Consider the following 25242-nt stretch of genomic DNA (forward strand, 5'->3'; position numbering starts at 1 on the left):
TAATTAGATATAAGTGTGTTTGGATTTTTTTTTTAAGGCTTTCAAATTAAGTGTATAAAGACTCTTGATGTTCGATAATACATGATCACATCAGACACCGAGGCCGAGTCAGTCACATGTCTTGGTGAGTAGGCCGAGTCATGTGACGGTGAGACATAAAACAATCAACAAGCCCCGTCTCCTGCATTGCAGTACCCTCCACTCTCTGATCTGCTTCACCCGCCAGAGGAACAGAAACAGACAGACGAGCCGCAAAACAGCGCAGTCATGTTGCTTTTAACTCTGCTTTTCGTGTCTTCAGGTAATGTCACTACGCAGAGAAATAATACACGGTGTTTTGTACGTGGTCGGTGATACTGAAAAGACTGTTGTCAGTTTACAGCAAAGGCTCTGGGGTTGTGTAAGTAAGTGCGTTTCAACAACAAAACGCGGAAACGTTTCCAGCAGCGTTAGCCTTGGTCGAACAGTAGCTAATTGGCTAATGTTAACTTTTAACAGCTAAAGCTGACTTGTACCGGATATGATTTGATAAACATAAATCAAGTGTTTGTCCTTATCAGAACAATTTGCTACACATGAGCTATATCTGTAAAGAAGTCGTGTTAAGTGAATGTTGACCGTTTGCCTTTGAGGTTTAAACGCGTTATTATTGGCCCACCCGCCTCCGTTGGTAACGTCTCGGCTAACGCTAGCCTACCAGCTAGCGTAAGTCGGCTAGCTAAACATCACTACAACGGTAGCCTTAGGCCAGTATCTGTTTTTTGCAGATATGTAGGAACAGCGCCATGAAGCTAGTTACCTCAAACAGCTAGCTAGCCTATACGTCGGAGATCATCTACGTGGTGTTGGGTGCCCAGACCCTCAGTCAGGGCTGATCCGCCCTACCTGCTCTTACGAGCAGATAACGTGCGGTGTTTGGACCGCTCTTTGGATTTTCTGACCAAGCTCAGTTCCTCTCAACCAGCAGCTCTCATTTCAGCTTTTCAGTAAAATGTCAGTAACTAAAAAGGTTTTCGGATTTTGTTCCTCTGGATTCCCTTCTTTTATTATAGCTGTATCTGTCTTCTTGTGCACTTGGTAATAGTCTAGCCAGCTTATCTTTATTTACGTTCAGATAAATGTAGGTCAGTGAAATCAGCAGATGAGTTATTGCTGCAATGGTACGCATAACATACAGAGAACTAGGTTATTTATATATTGCATATCGCTGGCTTGGTCGTGTCATTTGGAGTATGGATTCGACATTAATGTCATTTATTTACTTATTATCAGAGCAGAGGTTGTTTCTTGCAGCCCACAGGCACTGTTGGTTCTAATATATTAGTGCCTTGTGTATTTAGTGATTATCTTCAGTTTGACTTGTGGTTCAAAACATTGATTTTATATAATGTCTTCTTCCCCATTCTTGCAACAGACATTCCTAAATGTTGTGTGTCAAGCATTTAGGCTCAATTGTGTTGGTCAACAAGTGTTATGTCTGCTTTCTACTAATCTTTCTTTGTTGGGTTAAAGTGATGTGTAGCCTGCTACACTGAAACAGTTTTGCAGGTTGCTTGCTGCTGTTAAACAATGCAGTCTGAATCCTATTTAAGGCCTCTTGTGCTTTGCTGTGTCATGTAACATTTACTCACAATTATGATGAGTTTTCTGTTGTTTTTTTTTTTTTTGTTTCTTGTGTTTTTTTTGCTGAAATCTCATAAAACAAGTTTTCTGCTGTAGCATATTACATAAAGCCAACAGAAATATACATCAATTATTTTCTACTGCTGTGCATTGCCTTGTTAGCTGTAAATGGTTTAGTCATATCCAGAGATTTTCTCCTCATTGGTACAGTCTGTCCTCCCTAAGAACAGCTTTTTATTTTTTTTTTTGACTGCTCATGTGACTCATGTGAAGAGTGGGAATGCCTTGCCTGTACTGTTACTATTCAACTGGTATGAATGCTGAGCAGGAGGGATTTCACAGTAGTCAGTGATTGAAGGTTTGTTGGTCAAGCTTCACCCGTGTTGCCATGTCTCGGACGTTACCACCACAGGCCACTCACCCACAACACTTACATACTGATCCCTTTATACAGTTTATATTCTAAGTACACTGTCTTGTTCAGACATGCTCAGTTGAAAAGCATTTTAGTCATATTTCAAATGAAATGTAGTTTCTGTTTGGCGGCGTCTTTTTTTTTTTTTCTTTTTTTTCTTTTTTTTCTTTTTTTTTCTTTTTTTTTTAAAAGCAGGATCACGAAAGTGATGGAGAAACAGTGCTTCAAAGTATTAGGTGCTTTCCCACATCACTTTTTTACTTCGGTAAAATGCATTTTGCATTGGCTAAAAAGATCATATTTTTACTATAGGCTAATAATATGCAACCACTAAGTACTCACTTCTGCAACTGGGATGCACATGTAAATCATAAATGCCCCTTATGGTGTCTCATCCTGGTCTGTAGTTTTCTGACTGCCAGATTTCGAGGCATATGCCTAATGCTATTTAGCAATTTGAACTAGTAGGATTTATTGTGTTTTTCTTTGATAACTGTTATAAAACAGTTAGGCAGGCTGTTTACCCACAATGCTCAGTGTTTGCAAGAGGTCTAGCTTCACAGGGCAAGCACAATGATTTTTGTTGGCTCACCTAACAACACGACTTAATTGCATTTGATTGGTTCAATGTCTTTAATCTGTCTTTAACTTACTGACAGGTGACTGAACTTCTTTTATTGAAACATTAAATTAAACGTTCCTAAAACCAGAATGACATGGCTGCCGTTCTAAAAGATTCTATTTGACCCCAGCTATGCTGAGTCCCTTTCAATACATTTGAGCTTTTCAGTGCCACATTCACGTAGTTCATGTTTATAGGACTTGGTAGCTCCAAGATATTAAGTTCAGTTTAAATTTTTTTTTTTAAAATGACAACACTGCTTGTGTCATCACCTGTCTCCTTTCTGATCTCTGCACCAAAGGTCTCTAAAAGAAATTTATGAAATTTAACTCTTGTCTACTTTGCAGCTGTAGCAACCCCTCTGCTGGGCACTGAGCAGTGTGCTCGTGGCCCCCCCTACTGGTGTCAGAATGTAAAGATGGCGTCTCTGTGCGGAGCTGTGACTCACTGCCAGCAGAATGTGTGGAACAAGCCCCAAATGGTGAGACCGCATTTTTTTTCCCCCTCTTTCTTCTTTCTCCCTATGAGAGTGACATGTTATTCTAAAAAAAATTTGAAAACTGTTCCTCTTGCGTTCTTCTGTTGAAATCACTATCAGGATACATGCTCCTTTCTCAAAGTTTTGTGTATCTCTTATTTGTATTCTGGACTATTCTGAACACTTAGAAATATGAGACAAATACATTTTTATTTTACACATCCAATTCTCTGGTTTCAGAAAACAGTGCCATGTGACTTGTGTAAAGAGGTGTTGTTGGTGGTGGAGCAAATACTGAAGGACAATGCCACTGAGGTAAGATTTAAAAGAAATAAATGAATACATAAATAAAATTATTTGCTATAAGCAAATGTGACTAGACCTAGATTTAAACACTCACTTGGAAGACTGATGTCTGGTTATTTCTGTGATTGCAGGGTGAGGTTCTTGGGTACCTGGAGAAAGCCTGCCAGCTCATCCCCGATCAAAGTTTGACTGCAGAGTGCAAGGAGATGGTGGATAGCTACTACCCCATCATCATGGGAATCATTACTGGAGAACTGGTGAGAAACATCAACCTGTTTTATACAAGTCTTAGTCTGTTTTTCCGTTTTAAATACAGGTTCAGTGGTGAAAGCGCCAGGAATGTAGCAACTAACTGAAATATCATTAATGTAGGGCCACCACAATTTAGCCTCTTTAATTATGCCATTACCAAGTAACTGAAGTCTGCATTTAGAACCTTATTGGATGTTTTCAAAGAAGCTGTAAACAAATTATCATCAAAGATCTCATTAAAACTTATTTCGAGTATGGTTGGTCAGTCAGTTTATCGTTGAGCTTCATTTAAGACTCTTAAAATGGTCTATCTTCCCCTTGGTGTCAAAAAAAGGGAAAACGGGAGTGACTTTGAGCAAAGTGCAGCGAGCTGAGTAAGGGCTATTGATGGGGAAGTGAGTCCAAGTCTAAATGGGAACAGAGTAGTCATTGTGTAATACTAAACCCCATGACTGAAAGCATTTGCTGTAGGTTTCATTGTTTCAACTCTCACCTGCCACAGCAGCTGTGGGAGCAAAAGAGACAGTTCTGTACAGATCCTACAAAATGACTTTTTAGATATCAACCATAGGCTGAGTTTTCTAAACCCATTTGATTGTGTGGGTCATCCAGGCTATAAGGCTAGGAGGTATTTAAGTTACATCTGCTGCGTACAGCTAACATGTATCCAAGGCTTTTAAATAAAACACTGAACTATAAAATGACTATTACAATGTGCCAGTTATTGAGGTAACTTAAAGTTGTGTGTTTTTAGGAGGATCCCAGTGTGGTATGTGGTGCCATCGGGCTGTGTAAGTCTCAGCAGGCAGCCCTGGCTAAGGCTCAGGCCCAGGAGCAGCTGATGTCCAATGAAATCCCCCAGGTTGACCTTTCCCAGCGAGTAGCTCCCTTCCTCCTCAATGTGCCTGAGCTCCTCTATCCTCAGGAGAGTCCCAAGCAGGAGGCCCCCAAACAGGAGACTCCAAAGCAGGTACTCTGTTTAACTTTCCTCCGCACCCATAACATAATGCTCTCCTCCTGTTGTTGAGCATTATCTTCATTTTGCTTTTAATCTTTGCTTCCCCATAGGAAAGTGATGACGTGTGCCAGGACTGCATCAAGTTCCTGACTGATGCTCAAGCCGAAGCCAAGGCCAACTCCTCATTTATTGACTCTCTCATTGAGAATATTGAGAACCAGTGTGACCTGCTGGGGCCAGGCTTGTCCACAATGGTGAGAGTCCTACAAGGGGAGGAGTTTTGATCAAATGCATGATTTTTGTTCCAAAAATGCTGTATATTAACTTTTTATTTCCTCATTGCAGTGCAAGCAATATGTCAGCCAGTATGGTAGCCTTGTTGTCGAGCAACTTATGTCCATGGTGAGTCTTCGTGAGCTTCACTAATTTAAATAAGTTTTTGTGTTTTGCATACATGAGCCATATTATAACATGAATGACCATTATATTGTAATTTTCAGTGATCGGCTTATTGAACTGGTCATCAAAACTAATGAGACTATGATAATTTGTACATTCTGGTGGTGCTAAGCCCCTTATCCAGCACCCACTCGCTTGCTGACTGAATTTATTCATATCTTTGAATCACTTTCTTTCTTAATTTTCTTAATTTCTGTTGTCTATTTCGTCTGTGTTTCTTCTTTACTTTCCTCCCCTCCATTCATGTTGTCTTGCTCTGTTTTCTCCTGCTCTGGGTTTTGTGTGCTGCTCCCCAGGAACAGGTAGGTCTCTCTCTGTTCAGCCTGTAGCCTCTTAACCCTTAGCTCTTGCTTTTTGTGCTGTCCACTCTAGAGCTACTCACCTTGCACTGTTGAGACGCACATTAAATGATGATGTAATTATGAGCGAGAATACTTCACTTAACCTGAACACTCTGCTTGTTTGTCTAATGACTTGACACATAAGTGCCTGTTGGAACACTGCAGCAAAGGGCCACATTAAGATCCTGTTTCTTCACATCAAATGAGCATACAGTGCTGTATTATTTAAAGTATGCTTAGATCTTGTGATGTGTGCCTGAATCTTGTGACTCAGTGCATGAACAAGTCAACTGACAGATGCACTGGTCTTTAATAACATTAAAGTGGCTATCGCCATCTAAAAGCACCATCTTCATTTTACTGTATATGGCTGGTCTTTCTTAAACACCAAGGTCAGAGCTGCTAAAGTAAACACTTTTGCCAGTATGGGTGTGTTGTGCTGTGTTTGGTAGTGGTAAAAGAAGACTGCATTAGATATTTTATTTTTTTATTTTTTTTTTATTATTATTTTTTTTTCTTCTCCGGGGGTGGGGGGCATAGAAACTTGCATGGGTGGTAATGCTGTGGAATGGTATTCAGATTAGAAACGCACGGTTTATGTTAACAGCATGCAGTGTGGCAAATTTTGTTGACCCAAAGCTGTGTATCCTAAAGTTAATGTTTATGTCCTCAGCAACCCAAGGATATCTGTGTCCATGCTGGCTTCTGTACTGCTGCTCTGAAGAACTCCATTCCTATGCTGAAGCTGCAGGCTGCCAAGATTGTGCCCACTGCCAAGGCTGTACCTGCTCTCAAGCTTTTCCCTGCCACCAAGGTTGAGTCTGCTAAGGTAATTCATGGTCGGCACATGACTGCTGACTTATAAGCATTTGATATTGATAAAAGATTTTTTTTAAAATTAAAATCCAGTTTTGTAGTGCAGTATTGCACATGCACATGAGACATTGCGTCTTTGTGTTCCAGCCCATGGTGCGTGTCCGTGATTCCTCAGCATGTGCCATCTGTGAGTTTGTGATGAAGCAGCTGGAGAGTATGTTGGAGGATCAGAAAACAGAGGTGGGATGCGTGCTACAAGATGTATCCACTATGGCCATAAAAATAGACTCTACAAAACGGCTGCCAACGTTTTTATTTAGTTAGATGAAGGTCCGGTGTCAAGCTGACCCATCTCTCTGTCTCAGGAGGAGGTGATTCAAGCTGTGGAGAAGGTGTGCACATTTCTGCCCTCCACTCTGACTGCCCAGTGTAAGGACCTGATTGAGACTTACGGCCAGGCCATCATCGAGCTGCTGGTGCAGCAGGCTGACCCTAAGACTGTCTGCAAAGTGTTGGCACTCTGCAACGATGCCAGTCGCGCATATGTCCGTAAGTCCTCACTCTCCCCACACTGAATGCAAATGTTAACTTTTCTGACAGCAGAGATGTTACATAGATATTGTGCAAAGGTGTGATGTCTTATTGTATCATCTGTTTTTATTTACCTCTATGAAGCCGAAGGGGTATTTCCACATAAGCGTAGAAACACTGATTTCTGTTCTAATTATTTCCAGAAGCACTCGACCAGACGCGCTTCAAGGCTGGAGGCTACTGCGATTTGTGCAAGGTGATCGTCTCCTACATCGATGCGATTCTGGAGCGTAACGCTACTGAGGCACAGATTGAGGAGGCTGTGAGGAGGTTATGCAGCTTCCTGCCCGACTCTTACCAGACTGATGTGAGTAGTTGCATCGTCTTAACTTGTGTAACTTAAACCCGTCCTCATGTGGCAGCTTTGCATTAACCCCCATGTCTATCGACAGTGTGACCAGATGATTGAACAGTATGAGCCAATGCTTGTCCAGCTGCTGCTCCAGATGCTCGACCCAGACTTCGTGTGTATGGTAAAGAGTAAACTATATTAATTCATAATGTGAACATTTTATCTTCATAGGAAGAATTTGAGTTTTTGTTGTTGTGGCAGGAAATGTAATTACTGTGGGATGTGGGATATTTGGCTTGCATTAGATCCCTGTTGAGTATTTCACTGTGTGTGTGTGTGTGTGTGTGTGTGTGTGTGTGTGTGTGTGTGTGTGTGTGTGTGTGTGTGAAACAGAAACTGGAAGCCTGCCCTGAAGCTGTGCAAAGGCTGCTGGGATCAGAGCAGTGCAGCTGGGGACCTGCATTCTGGTGCAAAAACATGGAGACAGCAACTCGGTGCAATGTGAGTAATTAAGGTCTATTTTGACACCAGAATGTGTCTCCAGAGTAGGACTCTTGCCTATTTTGGGGATACGAACTATCTTTAAGACTATAAGTTTTCAGTGAAAAGTCACCATTGACAAACTTCAGCAAGTAATGCCACCCAATAGATGATTCCCTTTTAATTATATTGTTTCACAACTGATTTTTGGTAACTGATTATGTAAACTTTTTACATAAACGTTTGCTTTTGACAGGCCTGTCCAACCACTTGTTTCTATCTTTTAGGCTGTGGCTCACTGCAAACGCCATGTGTGGGTATAGAGGAAGTGAAGACCAGCACAAACTGACCTGTAGGGAATTAAAAGAAAAAATACTGTAGTGCTGCTTCCCACTTTCAATTTGTGTCCTGTTTTCCTTTTTTTTTTTCTTAAAAGACTGCAATTTATGTTTAAATTAACTTTGGTATTTTGAATGATGTCATGGTGGAAAGGGACTGGACAGGGTTTGTTTTGTTTTTTTTTCTTCTCTCCTCCTGGGGTGGGGGGGCAGGAAAGGAGTGATTACGTGTATATTGGCCTACAGCTCAGCCTGTCGTTGCTTCACTGAGCAGAAGTCACAAAGCTGCACGATTGGGCTTTGCATCATTTGGTTTGTATTTCCCTATATTGCTTGGTTTTGTGTGTGTGTGTGTGTGTGTGTGTGTGTGTGTGTGTGTGTGTGTGTGTGTGTGTGTGTGAGTGAGAGAACACAAATTCAAGTTTCACATTTTATATAATGTTGACTCAGCAGCAGGTGGCTTCTGTCCTGATGGGTCTTCAGCCCCCCCCCCACTCAGCTGTATTCGATTCTTTCTCCCTGGAGGAAGTAATTGCAAATAAGAGAAAGCTCTGTGTGTTAAGAATGACTGACTGGCATTAGTTTTAGTAGTCTGTCTGATCCTTTAAACAAATTTCTATTTCGGAGACTGATTGTTTTAGTGTTTTTTAGTTTTAACAAGCTAATATTGGAGGTAATTAGTCTGAGAGTGTACCTCCGACTCACCTCCAATTGTTTGCAATCTTCCTACAGTTTGTAAATCACTGTTTCTAACAAGTATCTCAAATTCAGTTGTCTGCTTCAAATCCTGAGCCAACTGTCAGTTGATCTGTAAATTTTTAACAATTAAAAATGATCCCAATCCACTGTTTATTTTTTTCCTCATTTGCTGTAAACTGAATTAAGCTAAGTATTCCTACCAAGCTTTTCATGATAAAAGGTGGCTCCTTGTTAATTACAGTGTGCCCATTTCTGCAAACCAGGGCCATGTTCCAGAAAGCAGGTTTAGTGAAACCCTGAGATGAGGGGAAACTCTTGGTTTTCAGTCCCAGAAACTGAGATAACTAACTCTGAGTCATTTCCCATGGTAACTTACCCTGTGAATCTAACCTAAGCTGGCAAGAATGCATTTGCTTTCCTTTATTCCACTACAGGAGAATAACTTGTGGAGAATTATGTTGCCTCAGATAAGTAATTTTCAACACTGACCATTTTTAAAAACGGTCAGCAGTACTATATTTCATTAACTGTAGTTTGTGAGAAGTTTAAAAACAAAACAAAAAAACCAAATTGCAAAGATGCTATACCTTTGCAACTTGCAGCTCAAGTGAACATTTAAAAATGATGACTGAAATCCAAAAGTTGTTACTGGAAATACTCAAGTTTATAAAGTGTGATCAAGTATAGTTACAAGGTTTACAGACAAATCAACAACCTATTCATTGACCACAATTAACCACATTTTTTCTTTCTATCCCATAGTAAGATGTGGTGCCCCTTTGCTGTCTGCATATATCATTAAAGTTGAACTAAAATAACATTTAAGACCCTCTGCATAGCATCCACTATACCCAAAATTTCCACCTCTTGAAATAAATTTGTGAAAAATGTGTTTTTACCATATGAAATATTGTGTAACAAATCTTTGTGGTTTGATTTGTCCCTCATGAACTGCACCGATTGCAAATGTAGCTCGAAGAACCACTTCTTCATTTCAAATATGTATTGACCAAGTCATGACGGACCCAACCCAAGGCCACATCAGTGTAAACATAATACATATTAATGTGAGGTATGAAGGAGATGAGGCTTTTTGGTCAAGAGTGGCAATGAGAAACTTATCAGGACTTTTCCCTCGTAACAGACCACTGGCTTTACTGGTTCACTCTGCATCACAGTGCTTTGGGGTTCTGGTATTCATCAACAGTGGGTGCACTGACTCTACTGCCCAGCTCCACCATACCACGGTACCTTACTAGGTTATTGCCTAACAGCCTGATCAGATACAGTGCACAATAAGCACAGAGAACGCAGATCCAACAGCCAGTCCCAGAGTGAGGAAGAAGGACATGACCACTCCTGTGGCCTCTGTCAGCTCCCGCGGTACCACCTTTGGGCCATAGATCATAGGTAGAGTGCCTAGGTAGCCATTAGAGAGGCCTAGCAGGCAGTTAAAGACTACAGGGTACGCATCATGTGTGAATAGCACTGTCTTGAGGTGGTCCCTCGGCTGGTAGTTACAGAACATGAGAAGTGGGACCAAGACGGAGCGACACAGCACCAGTGCTGGCAGGACTCGGCTGGTGGGGCCCGGGACCTGCAACCAGGCTGTGGCCTGCCTGCCACAGAAGTCTGCTACATTGTACAGGAGAAAACTGGTGAGGGGCACAAAGTAAGTGGTTGTCCAGGGGCTGCTGCTGTCTTTGTGGACAGATTGGATCCCTGAGGATACAGCGGGGAACACCATGATAGAGACACAGAATACGTAGAAGACACTCAGGCCGAGCACCCACGTCTTCCTGAGGATAGGTGGCAGTGGTGGGACAGAGACTCTGCTCACTGTGCCTGGCGCGCCTCCACCTTTGCTCATCACTCCTGTAGTGGTGCATGTTGCTGCCAGCATGTAGTGACTAGAGAAAAAAGAAGCAGACCGCAGCAGTTTTTTAGAATAGCTGGTACATCTAAAATCTCTAAAAATCTTTGGACAGTCAGACTTTTTCTGAATTTCATCTTTCAAGTCTGAACTGAATTAGGCAACATACTGTAGCTTTATTTTGTAACATATCTCTACTTTAACAAGATGTATTAAACCTGTCCCCTAAACAGTAGTTTATCATAATGCTGTCATTAAGGGCAGTTTAACCTTTAAAATTACTTTAATTTGGTTAGTGTCTAAAATGCATTAAACCATAAAGGCTAAAATAATATCTTTTATTTGCAAAATAACTGGAACAGGCAAGTTTAGAATATTTATTACAATTATTTTTAACTAATTTAGAATTATTTTGAGCTAAATGTTGAAATCCTGCACTGTGTAGGATTTCAACATTTTCAGCACTGGCACCATCTGATGGTAGTATGCAGAATGATACTGTGCCAGATGATGCACACTGCTAAACTATCTGTAATCTATAGTATCCAGATTCAGATGAAAGTAAGTAGGAGGGAAGTTATTATCATCACCTTCATTTTCAAGTTAAGATATGGGTTAGTGTATACACCTATATGGAAACCAGAATATCTGTCTGCTACTGACCTTGAATATGCCAGCTTGGGCAGGAGCAAATAAGCAATGATGCAGAGCAGAATGAAAAAATCGGCTGTCAGGAAATAGGCCAGAGCGCTGTCTGTCACATCCTTCGCAACTGCCAGGTCCAGTATTGATGCTACTGCACTCAGCGTGCCACCCATAGCCTGGCCTGAGACAAAAGAAAGGACTTCAGCTTATTGTGAGGTCAGTTAAGCAGAGACCTTTGAACTGCCAAATGTTGTTCATAATTACCTCTATATGTTAAATATAACTATAAATCCATCTTTTTTTTTTTGGCCCTAATTAGAGAGTACAGCAGAGAGCTGAAAGGATAAGATGGAGAGAGGATAACGACATGCAACAAGGTCCCCCAGAGTTGACCCACAAATGCTGTGATTATATGGTCAGCATCCCACACTCCTAAACCCATCATGATGCCCCGTAAGCTCATCCATTTTCTGTCCCCGCTTATTCCTGTTCTGCACTGGACAAGAGGCATAATTATAACCAGTTATGTTGATAAGGTCAATAATTAAACCCATTAAATAATTGAAGAATGTATCTATGTCACTATACTGGTCTTGTAAAATTTATAAGAAATAAATAAAAAATAAATAAAATGTGGTGAACATAAAGTGTGAGGCATTCGAGATCTAAAGTGTTTTTAGCAACATCAGTGATAATTCATTATTATGCAAATGTATGCAACAAGGTACTCCAAAATGAGGTCCAAAAACAGATTCTTTTGTTCTATAGGAGGAACCTGCCGTGTAAGTATAACATTTCTATAGTGTATTCTGTCTGGTATTCTTGCTGTGTTCACCAGAGTGCTAAATAGTACATACTCTGTGGATATCAAGACAGCAGAAAAAGTATTTGCACAATGGTACTGTATAAATGCCATAATAAAAGGAAACAGTGTGAACAAGAGACATTCCTGACCTGAATGAGGACAATACCTGATATTAGGGCCTGAGAGATCCTCATGGGGAAATGCCCACTGATCCCGAACATGCTGCCAGAGAAGAGGTTGGAGGCTCCGCTGACGACAGCCACGCTGGCCAGCGTGCCAATAAAGAACTCCATCCGGCAGTCCGAAATGTCCACCTTCACCAGCACGGTAGTCACCACAAACACCAACAGGATCACAGAGAGAGACGACAGGATTCGGACATTCTGAGACAGCCTACCAACACCGAGCAAAGACAGATGTACTAGGATTAGGCAGGAGTTTTATCAAAGATGAGCTGATCAACATAAACAAAAAGAATGCAGAGGTTTTGTGCTGTGCCGTCGGATCAAGCCAGAAACTGTACAGTCTGTGTACAGCATAAATATGCAAACAACACTGACTGCGTCTGCACAAATGTGAGACAGTTAGCTATTAATTACCCACACAGATAATAAATATAAAATGTGTCCTGATGCAGAGATGCGACAAATATCTCCTTTGCTCCCTGTTATCTCAAACCAGAACAGACAGATCTAAGTCCATAGAGAATGTTGAGAAACACACAGCATTTCCCAAGATAAATGACATAACTGTAAACTATAAGGCCCTACATAGGACAAATGCGTGATTGTAACATCCAAACACCCAGAGTGTGTGTGTGTGCGTGTGCGTGTGTGTGTGTGTGTGTGTGGGTGTGGTCTCAACCTGTTAACTAGGACGTAGTTGAGTATCAGGCACAGCACAGAGGGAACCGTTGAGGCAATGGCCAGGTAACTTTCAAAGTAGTCCTATGAATGGTCATAGAAAATATTTTTTTAAATGAATTTGCTTGACTATAAGAGCACACACTGATGCATTCACATACTGCCTCACATCAAGTAAAACGAAGTGAGGAAAGGGGAGTGAAATAAAAACCTAAAATTCTTTCCTTCCTTATTTTTGCTATGGTTACAAAGTCAAAGCAAACCAAGCACAACAATAGAAATCTATAGAACTGCTCGTGACTGTTTCACTGACCTAACAGTTATTTGTCTTGTCTAAAATAACAGTCTTGCATTTATTGTATTGTTTTTATAAATAACGGCCAATCTTGACTAAACTTATTTTTGAAAGACATTTTCTGTTTGCTCAACCATTACAACATCCTGCATGTCATCATTAATTTGTTTCTGATATTTAAGACCTTTTTTTCTGATGTTGTGTTGTTCTTTCAGGTTTACCATGACATTTATGACCACTTAGATTTTTTGAAACTAGTACATAAACTCACGGGTGACAAAGGAAAAACCAACATAAATTGTCCAAGTAAGGTGTTGGTGCCACTACGAGCCACAGGAACAGCTTCAGTGCAACTTGGCATCGATTCTCCAAGTGTCTGTAACTCTACTGGAGGGATGGACACCCTTCTTCCAAGAGATAATCCCTCATCTGGTGTTTTGTGGGTCCAAAAGCTTGAGATCTGGTGACTGTGAAGGCCACAGCATTTGATTCACATCATTTTTAGAACTCATCAAATCATTCAGTGACCCCTCCTCCTCTATGGATGGGGGCATTGTCATCCTGGAAACGACCACTCCCATCGGGATGGAAAAGTTTCATCATAGGGTAAAGGTGAGCACTCAGAACAACTTTTTATTGATTTGCAGTGACCCTTCCCTCTGTGGGGACAAAGTGGACCCAAACCAAGCCAGCAAAATGACTCCAGCAGCATAACAGAGCCATCAGAGCCCCTCACTGAAAGAGTGGAGTATTCAGGCCAGTACCATTCTCTTGGTGTATGCCACACTCACCAACTTGTGGAGAATATGGTGAAGAATGACTCATCTGACCATATCACTTTCTCCACATCTCTGTAGACCAGTTCCTTCGGCTTTTGCACCACTGAACTCTCAATCTTGCATTCATCTTTGTGATGAAGGGTTTATGCACTGCAACCCTCCCTATCCCTCTCTACTTAATCGACTGACTGTTCTTGCTGACACCGTCTGATCATCTCCTGCATTGACATTCTCAGTTACCTGAGGAAGAGTTGCTCTTCTGTTTCTCTTCACTTATCGCAGTAATGCACAAGCATCACGGTCATCAAATGTGCCTGTCAACCACAATTTCCGACCCTATTTACTGATATCTTTCCAACTGATCTAAATGCACATGTCACTGTAGTCACTGGTCCTACTGACTCACGAGCCAGGTGAACTGTCTTTGTGACTGAAGCGCCTGCCATCCATGCCCCAAGAATGAACCCTCTTTCAAAGTCACCTAGATGGTAAATGGTAATGGACTCCACTTATGTAGCACTTTTTTAGTCTTATCGGCCACTCAAAGCGCTTTACACTACATGCCTTATACACCCATTCACACACAAAGCCATCACAGGTTTAGTATCTTGCCCAAGGACACTTCGACATGCAGGTTGGAGGAGCCGGGTAACGAAACACTGACATTTCAGTTAGTGGACGACCCGCTCTACCTTCTGAGACACAGCTGAGCTTTTCCTCTAGCCATGTTGATACAAACTCAGAATCAACCAGGCCTGCTCAGCATTTTTATACATCCCACAGAGCATGATGGGATGTTAATTGCTTAATTGTACCATGCAGTGTACCTGTGTGGGAGCATCTGCATTTGTTCGGTTTCTCCACACATTCATTCAGATATTCAGATTTTCCCTTTAATTTGTCACCTGTCTGTAGTTTCAAAGCAGATCCTAATTGACATACATGATGTTTAGCATCCTGACTTATAGCTACAGTATTTGGTTGGAAGACATTTTTTTTTACTTTCTCTGACTTTAACGTAGCAGTCTTTAACAAGTCTTTGGCATTTCTATTTGTACAATTGTGTTGCAATGGATTTCTGTCAGATGTAAAAAGACACTCAGTCCTCACATTTGTTAAAGTATCATCAGTTTCCTGAAAAGCATGGAGAATGGCACAAATGTGCATTTTCCTGTGTACACACATGTACAGTGCACAAAGCGTAGTATTTACAGTAGTCGCCCTCTCACTCACACTGAGATCTGAACGTTGATCCTCACTGCCGCTGTGATGAGTGTTGTTACTCAGTTTGTAGAGCCAGTAGTGTTTGGCTGTTATGAAGAAGTTCCAGGGCAGCAGGGAGCCAATGCCCATGAGAAAGAAGATGATGTATACCATACAGTAGGAGTCCTCTGGACTGTAGCGTACAGCCAGAGGCACTGAGGAATGTTTGTGCAGGAGGGATGCAGAGGGACTCTGGTCCTCATTCTCCTCGTCCTCAGATAAGCTTTGGTTGCCGAGAGCAGTTGGAATATAGGAGGAGTTGAGACTGGGCGGCACAGGCTCTGCGCCATCCATTTTCACAGACAGAATACTCGCAAAGTGAAGATGAGAGAAGACAACAAAAGAACACTAAGAAAGGAGGTATTAAACACAAAGCTGTGAAGGAGAAGAAAAACGTGAGTTAAAAAAAAATAAAACAAATCACAGCAAGATTATAAAGACATTATAATGTTATTGAAATAACTGGTGTTAGGATGAGTCTTACGTTTACTTGTGCATGTCCAGAGAGGAAAAAAAAGACTGTGTTTATTGTGAAGCCATAGTCTGGAGAGATCTCTGTGCTGCAGCTGGTAGAGATCAGGCCGGCCATCCAGATGCTGTGATACTGCAATGCAAGGAGTCAAATGACCACTCAATTCTGGGCCAACTGATAGGCTTTTTGCAAATGTATCCCTTTAAAGATACACATGTAAGATCATGCAAGCCCTGTCCTCTTCAGCACAAAACACAGAACAAGACAAACTGGTACCTCAGAAAGGCAGACAATTAAAAATGGACTGATCGTCACGATTCAGACACTACTTGTGTTCTGCAAACTGCAACCATCGCCACTGCCACTGACAGAAATGGAAAAACAGCTTTCCGGTGGCAACACTTGCTTGCACAATTAGAGGTCGCTTTTTGAACTATTTAAAGGAGGTTAAAGAAAGACTGACATGAACGCACAACGCTGACCTTGCATCCTAATGCATCCTGTGTGCCACCAATAAGGAACCACTATTCACGTGATGCTCACCCAAGAAAATGCAATTACAAGGTCTGAAAATTCAGACTAGACAGGGCAGTTTGATTCGGGGGAAGTATTCCGCTGCGGACAGCTGGTTTCACCAAGTTCTTTCTGCTACTCACTGCAAAAATATTCAGCTCGTTCCGCCGCGGTTTTCGTTATAATGGTCCTCAGGCGAATAGATATATGTCAAGCTTTATCTGTTTAATGTGGACACCGGTGTATACAAACACGTAAACCAACGTTAGAGGCTAGCTAAGTGGGTATCCCAGCCTTGAACGAAGTATCCACAAACCTAGCTGGCCCACTCGACCCCCTGCTCATTAATAACTTACAAACGTACCTCACTGTTGGACACTCCCCGGCTGTTGCTTCTGTGTTTTCTTGAAAAGAAACACTGACACAAATGTTCATTTCACTGCAAACTTATTTTTCCGGTCAGCTGACAAATGACGTTTTTCAGCCCGTTGGCCACAGGCAGCAACAACAATAAGGTATCCGGCACGAAGTTTCAGAATAAAACCGTTATCGACACAAATCTAAACCCAACTCTAACTCGAAATGTATATTTCGCAGGATGAGGACGTAAAATTTAATTTATGAAATACTTCTTATAGCTCTGGATTTATTAAAATTGCATTTTTAAAGTGAAAATAAAATAAAAGTAAATAGTAACCCACGCTATTATTGTGACAGCCGGACCGACAAGCCCGAAGAAAATGATGGCAGCCTGCTCCTTTCCCGGTACAGCTTTTCCAAAATAAAAGCACCTATTTAGAAATTAAGTAAAACTGAATTCATAAAAAATATAATTGAAGATATTACTTGCCCTAATGATACTAAATTGTTTTACAGGATATACACTGTTTCTACGAAATGCTACTAACTTGAATACTACTTGAATGTCCATTTTGAAAAAAAACGAAACAAACAAATAAACAAAAAGAACAAACAAAAAAAATGGTTGCAATGTGGAAGTCTGATTCAAAATTAAGAAAGACAGGAAAAATATATGTGCTTACATATTAGTGCCACTTTCAAAGGTAGATATATGTAAATGATGAAAAGGCAAGACACTCCAATTTGATTGGATAAAAAATTTAACAAATAAATATCACCATAAAGATTCCTAGTTTATTACTTACATTAAGACTATTATTTTCTTTTATTTCAAGTTTTATTATATTTTATTTTAAAATATGCAAACGATGCATTATCTAATTAAATGAGCTAATTTGCATACATTTCCAGAACAGATATCTGAAAATTGGATAAAGCCAGGTCCAAAATTCTTGTTTCATTTTGTTGACATATCAGAGCCAAAGGTTTTTACTGAAGGGATTTTGGATATCTCTTTTTATCGCTGCCTTAAAACAGAAAATACAGCCATTAAAAATCTATTTTCGCCATGTTTTTAGGAATAAAATGTTATATAAATCAGGCAATGAATGATATACTGTATGAACGAACCCTCTGCAAAAACCGTCAGAGTATAGATAGGAATAACACTGCAAAGTCTGGTGTATCTAAGTGCTACTGAAGTGGAGATTTCTGGCTCAGTGTATGAGAAAAAAACTCCCTTAGAGAAAGTGGCCTTTAAAGATATGTATTGTAATTTAAATCTACAGGCACAAATAGACAAAGTGTTGTACATATAACACCTAAATGTCTATTTTGGATGTTTTCTTTCCAGTAGTCTGAAAGAAGACAATTTTATGGAGGCAAAATAGCCCAAAATCTCAAAATTAACCAGTGCCTGAAAAAACTATGTTTTTGCCTGTAGTGTCTCAGCTTAACCGAAAGTCACACTGAGCTTTTTGTTTGGATTTTGAATACTGCTATAAAGTCCTTGGTATCATTGAGAAACTCAAATAATAAAACTGAAAGCATACATGTAAGCCCACATGAAACACTCTCTAATATAGGATGTTATGTTTTGCTTGGTCTATAAATTTCAGTGGACTTTGATCTGATTTCCCTAAAGTTTTGTTTGTGAGATATGTACAAATCCGAAGCAGTAGTTCCAAATAAAATGTATCACATTAGGTTTTTTGATAAATTAAAGATATTTCTGAGAAATGCCCTGTGTTGTAATCAATGAAAGATGAAAAACTAGGTGCAAAAAACAAACAAAACATAAGAAATGTCTGAGTAATTGCAATAAAATATTCAGCTCACAATATATATATATATATATATATATCATACATTTTGTAGTGCTTATCAATAAAATGATATCACGTGTAAAGCATTACGTCAGCAACAAAACTACTCAGTGGCTTAGAGATATTGAAACTATATGTTGTAGTATACTTATAATTACATGAACATTAGAACAGTTTTACCACTGTTAAAAGTAAAACACATTCATGTTTGTTAATAGGAAATATATCAGCAAATTTCCATTGAAATTTTTTTGTTTTGGCACTAATAATAGTCATGCTGCATATTTGTTTCATTTATTAATCTGATAAAAACCACACTGTAATATGTTTTTTTTATTCATTTGTTTACTTTCATTTATGTATAAAAGACCATTAAAAAAAACTTTGAACATTGTCAATGAGAGGTTGGAAGCCAAAAATGGCTTATAAGGATACCTCCCCATTATAAATATCAATATTCATAATTAAACAAGGAATAAGATAAAAGCAAGGATTGTGTAATTCATCAGTTTCAAGAACTAAGCAGTCATACAAATTTACAAGAAGTTTAAGTTACAAGTTAAGATGCATTACAATGAAAATCCATAATCTTAATTACAAATTTTTTAAATGTTTTTCGAACAAGGATGATGTAGATGTTGATAGTAGTGATGGAAGTAGATTGCTCCAAAGAGATGTTCCTCTGTATTTCAGTGAATATTGATTAAGAGAAGTCCAACAGTATGGAAGATGAGTCCTTGGAGTGTCTTGTGGCGTATGATTGAATGTCTGAGGAAAACCTTGAAAAATTCTGGAAAACGCTAGGCAATTCATGAGTTAGATGTTTGGTTTTTATACATGAATACACAAGTCTGGTATGTGTTCACATTAAAAATTGATAAAATTTGGTATTTTCTGAAGACAGTAGCTGATGAATTGCATCTTTTGGCAAAGCTTGTCATTCTCAAAAATGTCTTTTGAAGTAGGAAAGTCTTATTAAGATAAGTAGGATATGTGCTGGCCCAAACAGTATTACAATAGATAATATATGGATAAATTAAGCTGTAGTAAAAAGTTAAATTACAGAAATGATTAATCTATTGATTTCACGGTCTTTTTGCAGACTAGTTCCACATGGTATTTCCATGTTATTTTTTTCATCTTCTATGACCCCTTGGAATTTAATATAAGGAACCAGAGTTATTTTTATACTCTGTGATTATTTTAGCCTTTTCTTTTGTGTGACTTCTGTTTTTGTTATAAACTATCATACAATTTGATTTTTCATATTGAGAAAGAGCTTTTTCTTCTCATACCAGTCATGTAAATAAAAAACAAGACAGGTGTAAGGATGGAACCCTGAGGTACTCAACAAAGTAGCTTAGCTCTATTTGAATTATGCTCATTAATAGATACATACTGTTTTCTGTCCTTTATATAATCAAGCAGCCATTTTAGAGAAACATCGGGAAAGCCATATTTTTATAATTTTGCAATAAGGATGTTGTGATCAACAGTGTTAAAGGCCTTTGAAAAATCTAAAAATATGCTGAGAGATTTTTTTGTTGTTTAGGCTGAAGAGATTTTGTGAAAAATTGCAAAGGAGCTATTTCTGTTGACATTTTTTTCCAGAAACCATACTGATGTACAGCATGTTGCAGTATGCTACCAGACCAGATCTGATTTCATCCTGCCCTGCAGAGGAGTTCTTCATTTCCAGTATAATGTCATACACTTCTGAGGAGGTAGGAAGGTCAAACATACTTACTACTACTTAATATTCACAAAGAGGGAAACATCTGTATTTTCTATATTTTTTTGCGAAGGTAGGACCAATATTTACAAAAAAATAATTGAAACCATTTGTTATATCAGAGCGATTAGTTAAATTTCTCATACCATTGGATAACTGAGACGGAAAGATGGAATAGGTAAGGACCCCTTTTCAACAATGTTCAACAATTCATTAATGAGGTTCCTAGTGGTTTTTAAATCATTATGTTCACTTTTTTAAATGCAGTTTGCAGTAGTTGTGTAGTTGTGTTTTTAATATAATTTTTATATAATTTATTTTTATAATAGAGGACCTGGAGTGATCAAGGGCTTAGAGTTTTTAAACTTACATTTTCTTTTAATTTGAACAAGTGGAAAACATATAGTTGTAAATATATTCATGAATGTTGAATAAGCCAATTCAACATCATGATGACTGAGTAGCTCTTCCATCAAGGCTTTAAATGTGTCTTCATTTCTCTTCATGAACGTACAACATTTCATCCTTACACCAGGTTTTTCATGTGGACTATTTTTGATTAAAAAATGTAAATATCGGATCAGAAATATCAGTTAACAGTAATCCAGATTTGATTATATGCTCAGAATAATTTGTGAATATTGTAAATATTGTATATATTGGTAATCAAAGTTGCAGATGTATCGGTTGTTCCAGTAGATAGATGAGAGGGTGAAGGTAAGACGCATGAGGAATATTCAGGAACTCAGTTGATAAATTACACTCACTTTTGAGAAGGTCAGTGTTAAAGTCTCCAAGAAGAATGCATTTCAATATCTTGACACAGTAGAAGACAGAGCTTCATTAAAGATACCAATATCAGCATCAGGTGGATGATAAACGCAATCGATTATAACACTTTACCCTCTAAAAGGTACTAGAATTTGGTATTTCAATGAAAAGTAATTGTAATATAAAAGCTGCTTATTCCTCACATTGTAAATATCTCCTGTTTATTTAAAAAGATGCCAGAATCGCTTTTGTTTATATTGTACAATTGTGTGTACTGCTTTACTGGTTTAACAGTACATGTTGAAAAGCGTGGGGGTCACCCATAATATGTACCAGTAGAGGGCACCAGAGGACAGCATGTTCAGTACTGTGTCACTGCACCTCTCTGGGATATGAAAACAATGACAGTACCAGTGAGAAGGAAAAAGACTGAAAGTCCTCTTTACTGTCAGGAACGACACCAGGTGATTTTGTGACTTTGACTGGAGTGAAAACTTGCAGACTCTTGGCTCTGCATGGCACGCGAGTGGACACCGCTGGACGAATCTAATCAATATCAAATGAGTGGCTGTCCAAATGTGGAGCTTATCCAAGTCACTGCTGCCGAACTGCTGTTTCCCCATGGCAACAACAGATCTAACTGTGCAGCAATAATACACTAAAAAAATTTACTTTTTTTCTTTACACTGTGGGCCAAAAATCAAATACATCCTCCTCGTACTTCTACATTCTACAGATTTTAAAATTATGCACTGATTAGATTCCCATTTTCCCATTTTCTCTTTAGGAAGGTGCATGGGTCTATTCGCTTTCATAAAAGGATTCTGTAGCATCTGATTGTTAACCTTAGATACTACGTGTCTCAGTGTAGATTCCCACGTATTCATTTGCAATTCATTTTCCGTGAGAAGGATATGTGTTGTAAAGGCCATATGCTACGTGTATGTGTATGCATGTACTGGCATCACATGCAGTACATTCTCAGAATAGTTTTTACACGCCTTCAAGATAATGCTACTCTCACTGCTGATTTATTCAGGGGAAGGAAGAAAAACATCCTGTGTAGGGGTGAAGTTCAAGCTGCAGTCAGATTTTATACCACCACTCTATGCATTATAAAAGGTTCAATTAACTCACGCACTGAAGGATGGCCTATCAGTCCTCAATTAGCAGTGGCTCTAATGAAACAGGTGCAAAGTGTTGCCTGCCATTAAGACCACACTGCAGTGCACACTCACTACAGATGACTCACTGGGATATTTGTTCTCAACGTAAGCGCCTAATGTGGATGAATCCCCACACATCCTCCACTCGTAAAAGAAAAAAACGGAATTTAGATCTAAAGGCCCATCGCGGATCCTTAAAAGCCACTGTTAGTGCCTCTAAAACCTTGTTAATATGAAGGCCAGACAGCCTGCCAATTAAAAGCTTTCAAAGCTAAATGGACCTGAAGGGAATTTTCCAATGAGGTGTGGGAAAAGAGGGACAGGTTGAGTAGCTCTGCATTTTCTGGGAAAATGAGGTGTAATTGATAAAAACACAGATTCCATTTAACGGTGACTTTGTCCTGCCAACGAGCTCCAAAGAAGCCTGTAATTTGGTCTATGGATTTAATGGAAGCTGCTCCGACATTGTTTGGTTTTTGCAATAACAAAACAAGTTAAAATTCAATAACAACAAAACAAACAACGCAAACACTGTTGTTAAACTAAGAAATATAATTTATTGCATAAAAATTATATTTAGTTACAGGTAAGAAGGCTAGACGTTTATTTACAATTGGTACTTTACAGAGATAAAATAATGTCACTGAATCCAATTTTTTTTTTTGTAAAAATGTCTGACTTCAACAAAAAGCTAACTTTTTCTCTTTGATGGGAGCCAGGTAGAATCCAGTCTGGTTCCAGCACAAATTATCCAGATCTATGGCCAAAGATCCAACAGATACTGAAGAAATCTGGACGAATAAACACTGTAGTCTACTGCTAGCCAGTCTCTGTAACAGATTTGAGGAAAGAAAATAGTCCTGCGGTGTTCAGGGATCCAAAGTACTGAACTGTTCGGGTTCAGGTATTTCCTCACAGGCAAAGATCTACAGGGCATGGGTTCATAATGTTAATCACAACTTGTATTGTAGCCATTGCACCACACTTTGTTTTGTTCTTTCATATGTGCTTTTTCAGTAGTCGCTTCCTTGGTCAGTGATGCAGTTGTTCTGATCCAAATGGAGCATTCCCACACAGACTACCATTACCACTCTTAAACCACTTTAGGATAGAAAATCAAAACCCTGTCAATGTCCTGGTCTGAAAAAATAGAATTACTCTTCCAGGAAACAAAAGAAGTTAAAATGCTTTGCTTTTCTTTTGTACTTGCATAGCACTTACAAAGAGAAATGACAGACCTTAAGTGTGTGCACACACTGTATTTGCACACCCACCTGCCCACCCACTCACACACACTCACACGCACTTATATTTTCAGTTCATTCACACAAAACAGTGACATGAGTCACCGCTGAAGAGGAGGGATACTGCCTGTGTTTTGGTTTTTGTGGTTTCAAAGATGTGAACACTTTTTTTTTTTTTTTTTTTTTTTTTTTTTTTGCTTTTGAAGGAGAAAAAGACTCAATAACACACAGAAATCAAGTAAAGACAATGTTACAGATGACAGCTTTTCAATTCCCCTCTAACAATAACTGACGGAACAATATTGATAATGCTAATAGCTTGAGGACCCTGACCACAAAGCAGGCAGCTTAGTAAAAAGGTTAACAATATGTTATCAAATTGAGAGAAGGGAGACAAAATGAGTTTCACGCCGATGGATAGACAGATGGACAATTACATAAGTGGTGGACAGAGAATAGATTGAAACATAATGCAGTTAGTGTTGAGGTAAAAATTTGATGGTCCCTTAGCGCCTTGTTGATTGAAGGCAAGGCTAATCTATTCTGCAATATTCATCTCTCAACAGTGGAAACTGCCCTCCGTTACAGCGAAGCAAAATGCCTATGAAATACAGCATACAGTATATTCACCTGGACAGTTGACCACCTCTAATCATGTTTTACAGTTCATACTGTATATTTTGAATAGATACACAATATTGAATATAACGAATAAACATGGTTTTGTTATTCACAACTGAGACATCCACTGTGCACCAAAATCTCCCATTTGGCCTGCTCTTCAAATCGAAAATAATACACAGCAGCTCAGTAGCCTAAACAAGCACAAATGATAAATCTGGTTCTATATGATCGTGACACCAATGACGATGAAAAAAACAAAAAACAATCCACAAATATGGATAATAACTTAAAAAGCGTTCCCCAAAGGAAACTTTTAAGGGATGACCAGAAAGCTCTCCTGCAGTTTATTCTCAACAGATTGGAGGAGTGTGGCAGAGCGATAGAAGAATGCGAGGAGAGATGAAAGCGAAACACCCCTGTGAATCGGAATGATATGCCAAGGCTTTGAGGCATTTGTTGGTACAATACAAAGAGTCAGTCAGTCTAGTTATCCACCAATTCTGAAACAAACTTCACAATTCGCCCTCCCACCACAAAGAAGAGGCAGCTTTTTTATTTTTCCTTTCAGCCCAAAGCGATAAGCTCAAGCCCTGAAACCTCGAGAGTTCGTTCCTCATGTGATTTGTTGACAGTCGAAGCAGTTAGACAAGAAATCCTAGGCTGTCTGATTCCGAGCCGATTAATGACCAGTTTGTCTGCGTGTGTTGGAGTGTGTCTGCCGCCTGAGGAGGTTGCAGACAGGTCAGTACTGCCTGTCATTCACTACCCACACAGAATGACAATGGAGAAAACAAAAGCCCCTGCCATGAGGTGGGATGGTGCACTTTCATGCTGCTACTGAAACATGGGTAATCCTGCGTTAGCGTTTGTGTGTCTGTGGTATTGTGCGTGCTTTTGTGTACCCAACACATGGATTTATTCGTTCGTCCCAAAGCTTGTGCTATTTATATACAAGAATAGTCTCATTTTCCATCTTTGAAGAAGACAGTCAACACCACACATGACAGACGATTTTACATCCATTTTATACCTTCATTACCCTCGAAATGGTTTCACATCCTGCAGCTGCAACATTGCTTTGGAGGATTCAAGCTGAATCAGGTTAGCAGTTATTATAGGATGGCTCACATGGAAATGGGTTATGGTGGATATAGCTACAGTGGCTGATCAGGGGCCATTGAAAAGCGAGATGAGGCAGAGGTAATACAGGACACGTGAACAACCAAAATGCTCTGTGGGCTTATGATGTTTGCCAGGGTGTGCATATTCATAGGCAAGTATTGTTATTTTCATCACGGTAGTAAAAAAAATATCTTGCTTGCTCTCTTGTTTCTTGACCAA

General features: G+C 39.4%; 2 protein-coding genes across 8 annotated transcripts; one reads left to right on the top strand and one right to left on the bottom strand.

Annotated features, from left to right (window-relative positions):
• The first annotated feature begins 163 nt into the window (after positions 1-163).
• Positions 164-11733, top strand: LOC120796366 (prosaposin). Of its 5 annotated transcripts, none has more exons than XM_040139134.1 (15): positions 164-301; positions 3008-3141; positions 3379-3453; positions 3576-3701; positions 4451-4666; positions 4765-4908; positions 5000-5056; positions 5410-5415; positions 6128-6283; positions 6418-6510; positions 6636-6819; positions 7008-7168; positions 7254-7334; positions 7547-7654; positions 11508-11733. In XM_040139134.1, exons 1-15 carry the CDS (start codon positions 268-270, stop codon positions 11622-11624), a joined length of 1692 nt encoding a protein of 563 aa, XP_039995068.1. In that variant the 5' UTR covers positions 164-267; the 3' UTR covers positions 11625-11733. The 5 variants fall into 5 exon arrangements, with proteins under 5 accessions (XP_039995068.1, XP_039995067.1, XP_039995069.1 ...); XM_040139133.1 differs by having other exon boundaries at positions 166-301; positions 7005-7168; positions 11508-11730; XM_040139136.1 differs by lacking the exon at positions 11508-11733 and adding an exon at positions 7921-8821 and having other exon boundaries at positions 168-301; positions 7005-7168.
• Positions 9309-16652, bottom strand: slc29a3 (solute carrier family 29 member 3). 3 transcript variants are annotated; one of them, XM_040139138.1, is made up of 7 exons: positions 16543-16652; positions 15678-15797; positions 15164-15568; positions 12858-12940; positions 12160-12386; positions 11207-11369; positions 9309-10580 (listed from the first exon to the last, which is right to left on the bottom strand). In XM_040139138.1, the coding sequence occupies exons 3-7, from the start codon at positions 15485-15487 to the stop codon at positions 9950-9952; spliced, it is 1428 nt and encodes a 475-aa protein (XP_039995072.1). In that variant the 5' UTR covers positions 15488-15568; positions 15678-15797; positions 16543-16652; the 3' UTR covers positions 9309-9949. The 3 variants fall into 3 exon arrangements, with proteins under 3 accessions (XP_039995072.1, XP_039995073.1, XP_039995074.1); XM_040139139.1 differs by lacking the exon at positions 16543-16652 and adding an exon at positions 16322-16523; XM_040139140.1 differs by lacking the exon at positions 16543-16652 and adding an exon at positions 15942-16133.
• Positions 16653-25242: the final 8590 nt, after the last annotated feature.

Source organism: Xiphias gladius, chromosome 11 (genome assembly GCF_016859285.1).
Source record: "Xiphias gladius isolate SHS-SW01 ecotype Sanya breed wild chromosome 11, ASM1685928v1, whole genome shotgun sequence".
Lineage (NCBI taxonomy): Eukaryota > Metazoa > Chordata > Actinopteri > Istiophoriformes > Xiphiidae > Xiphias > Xiphias gladius.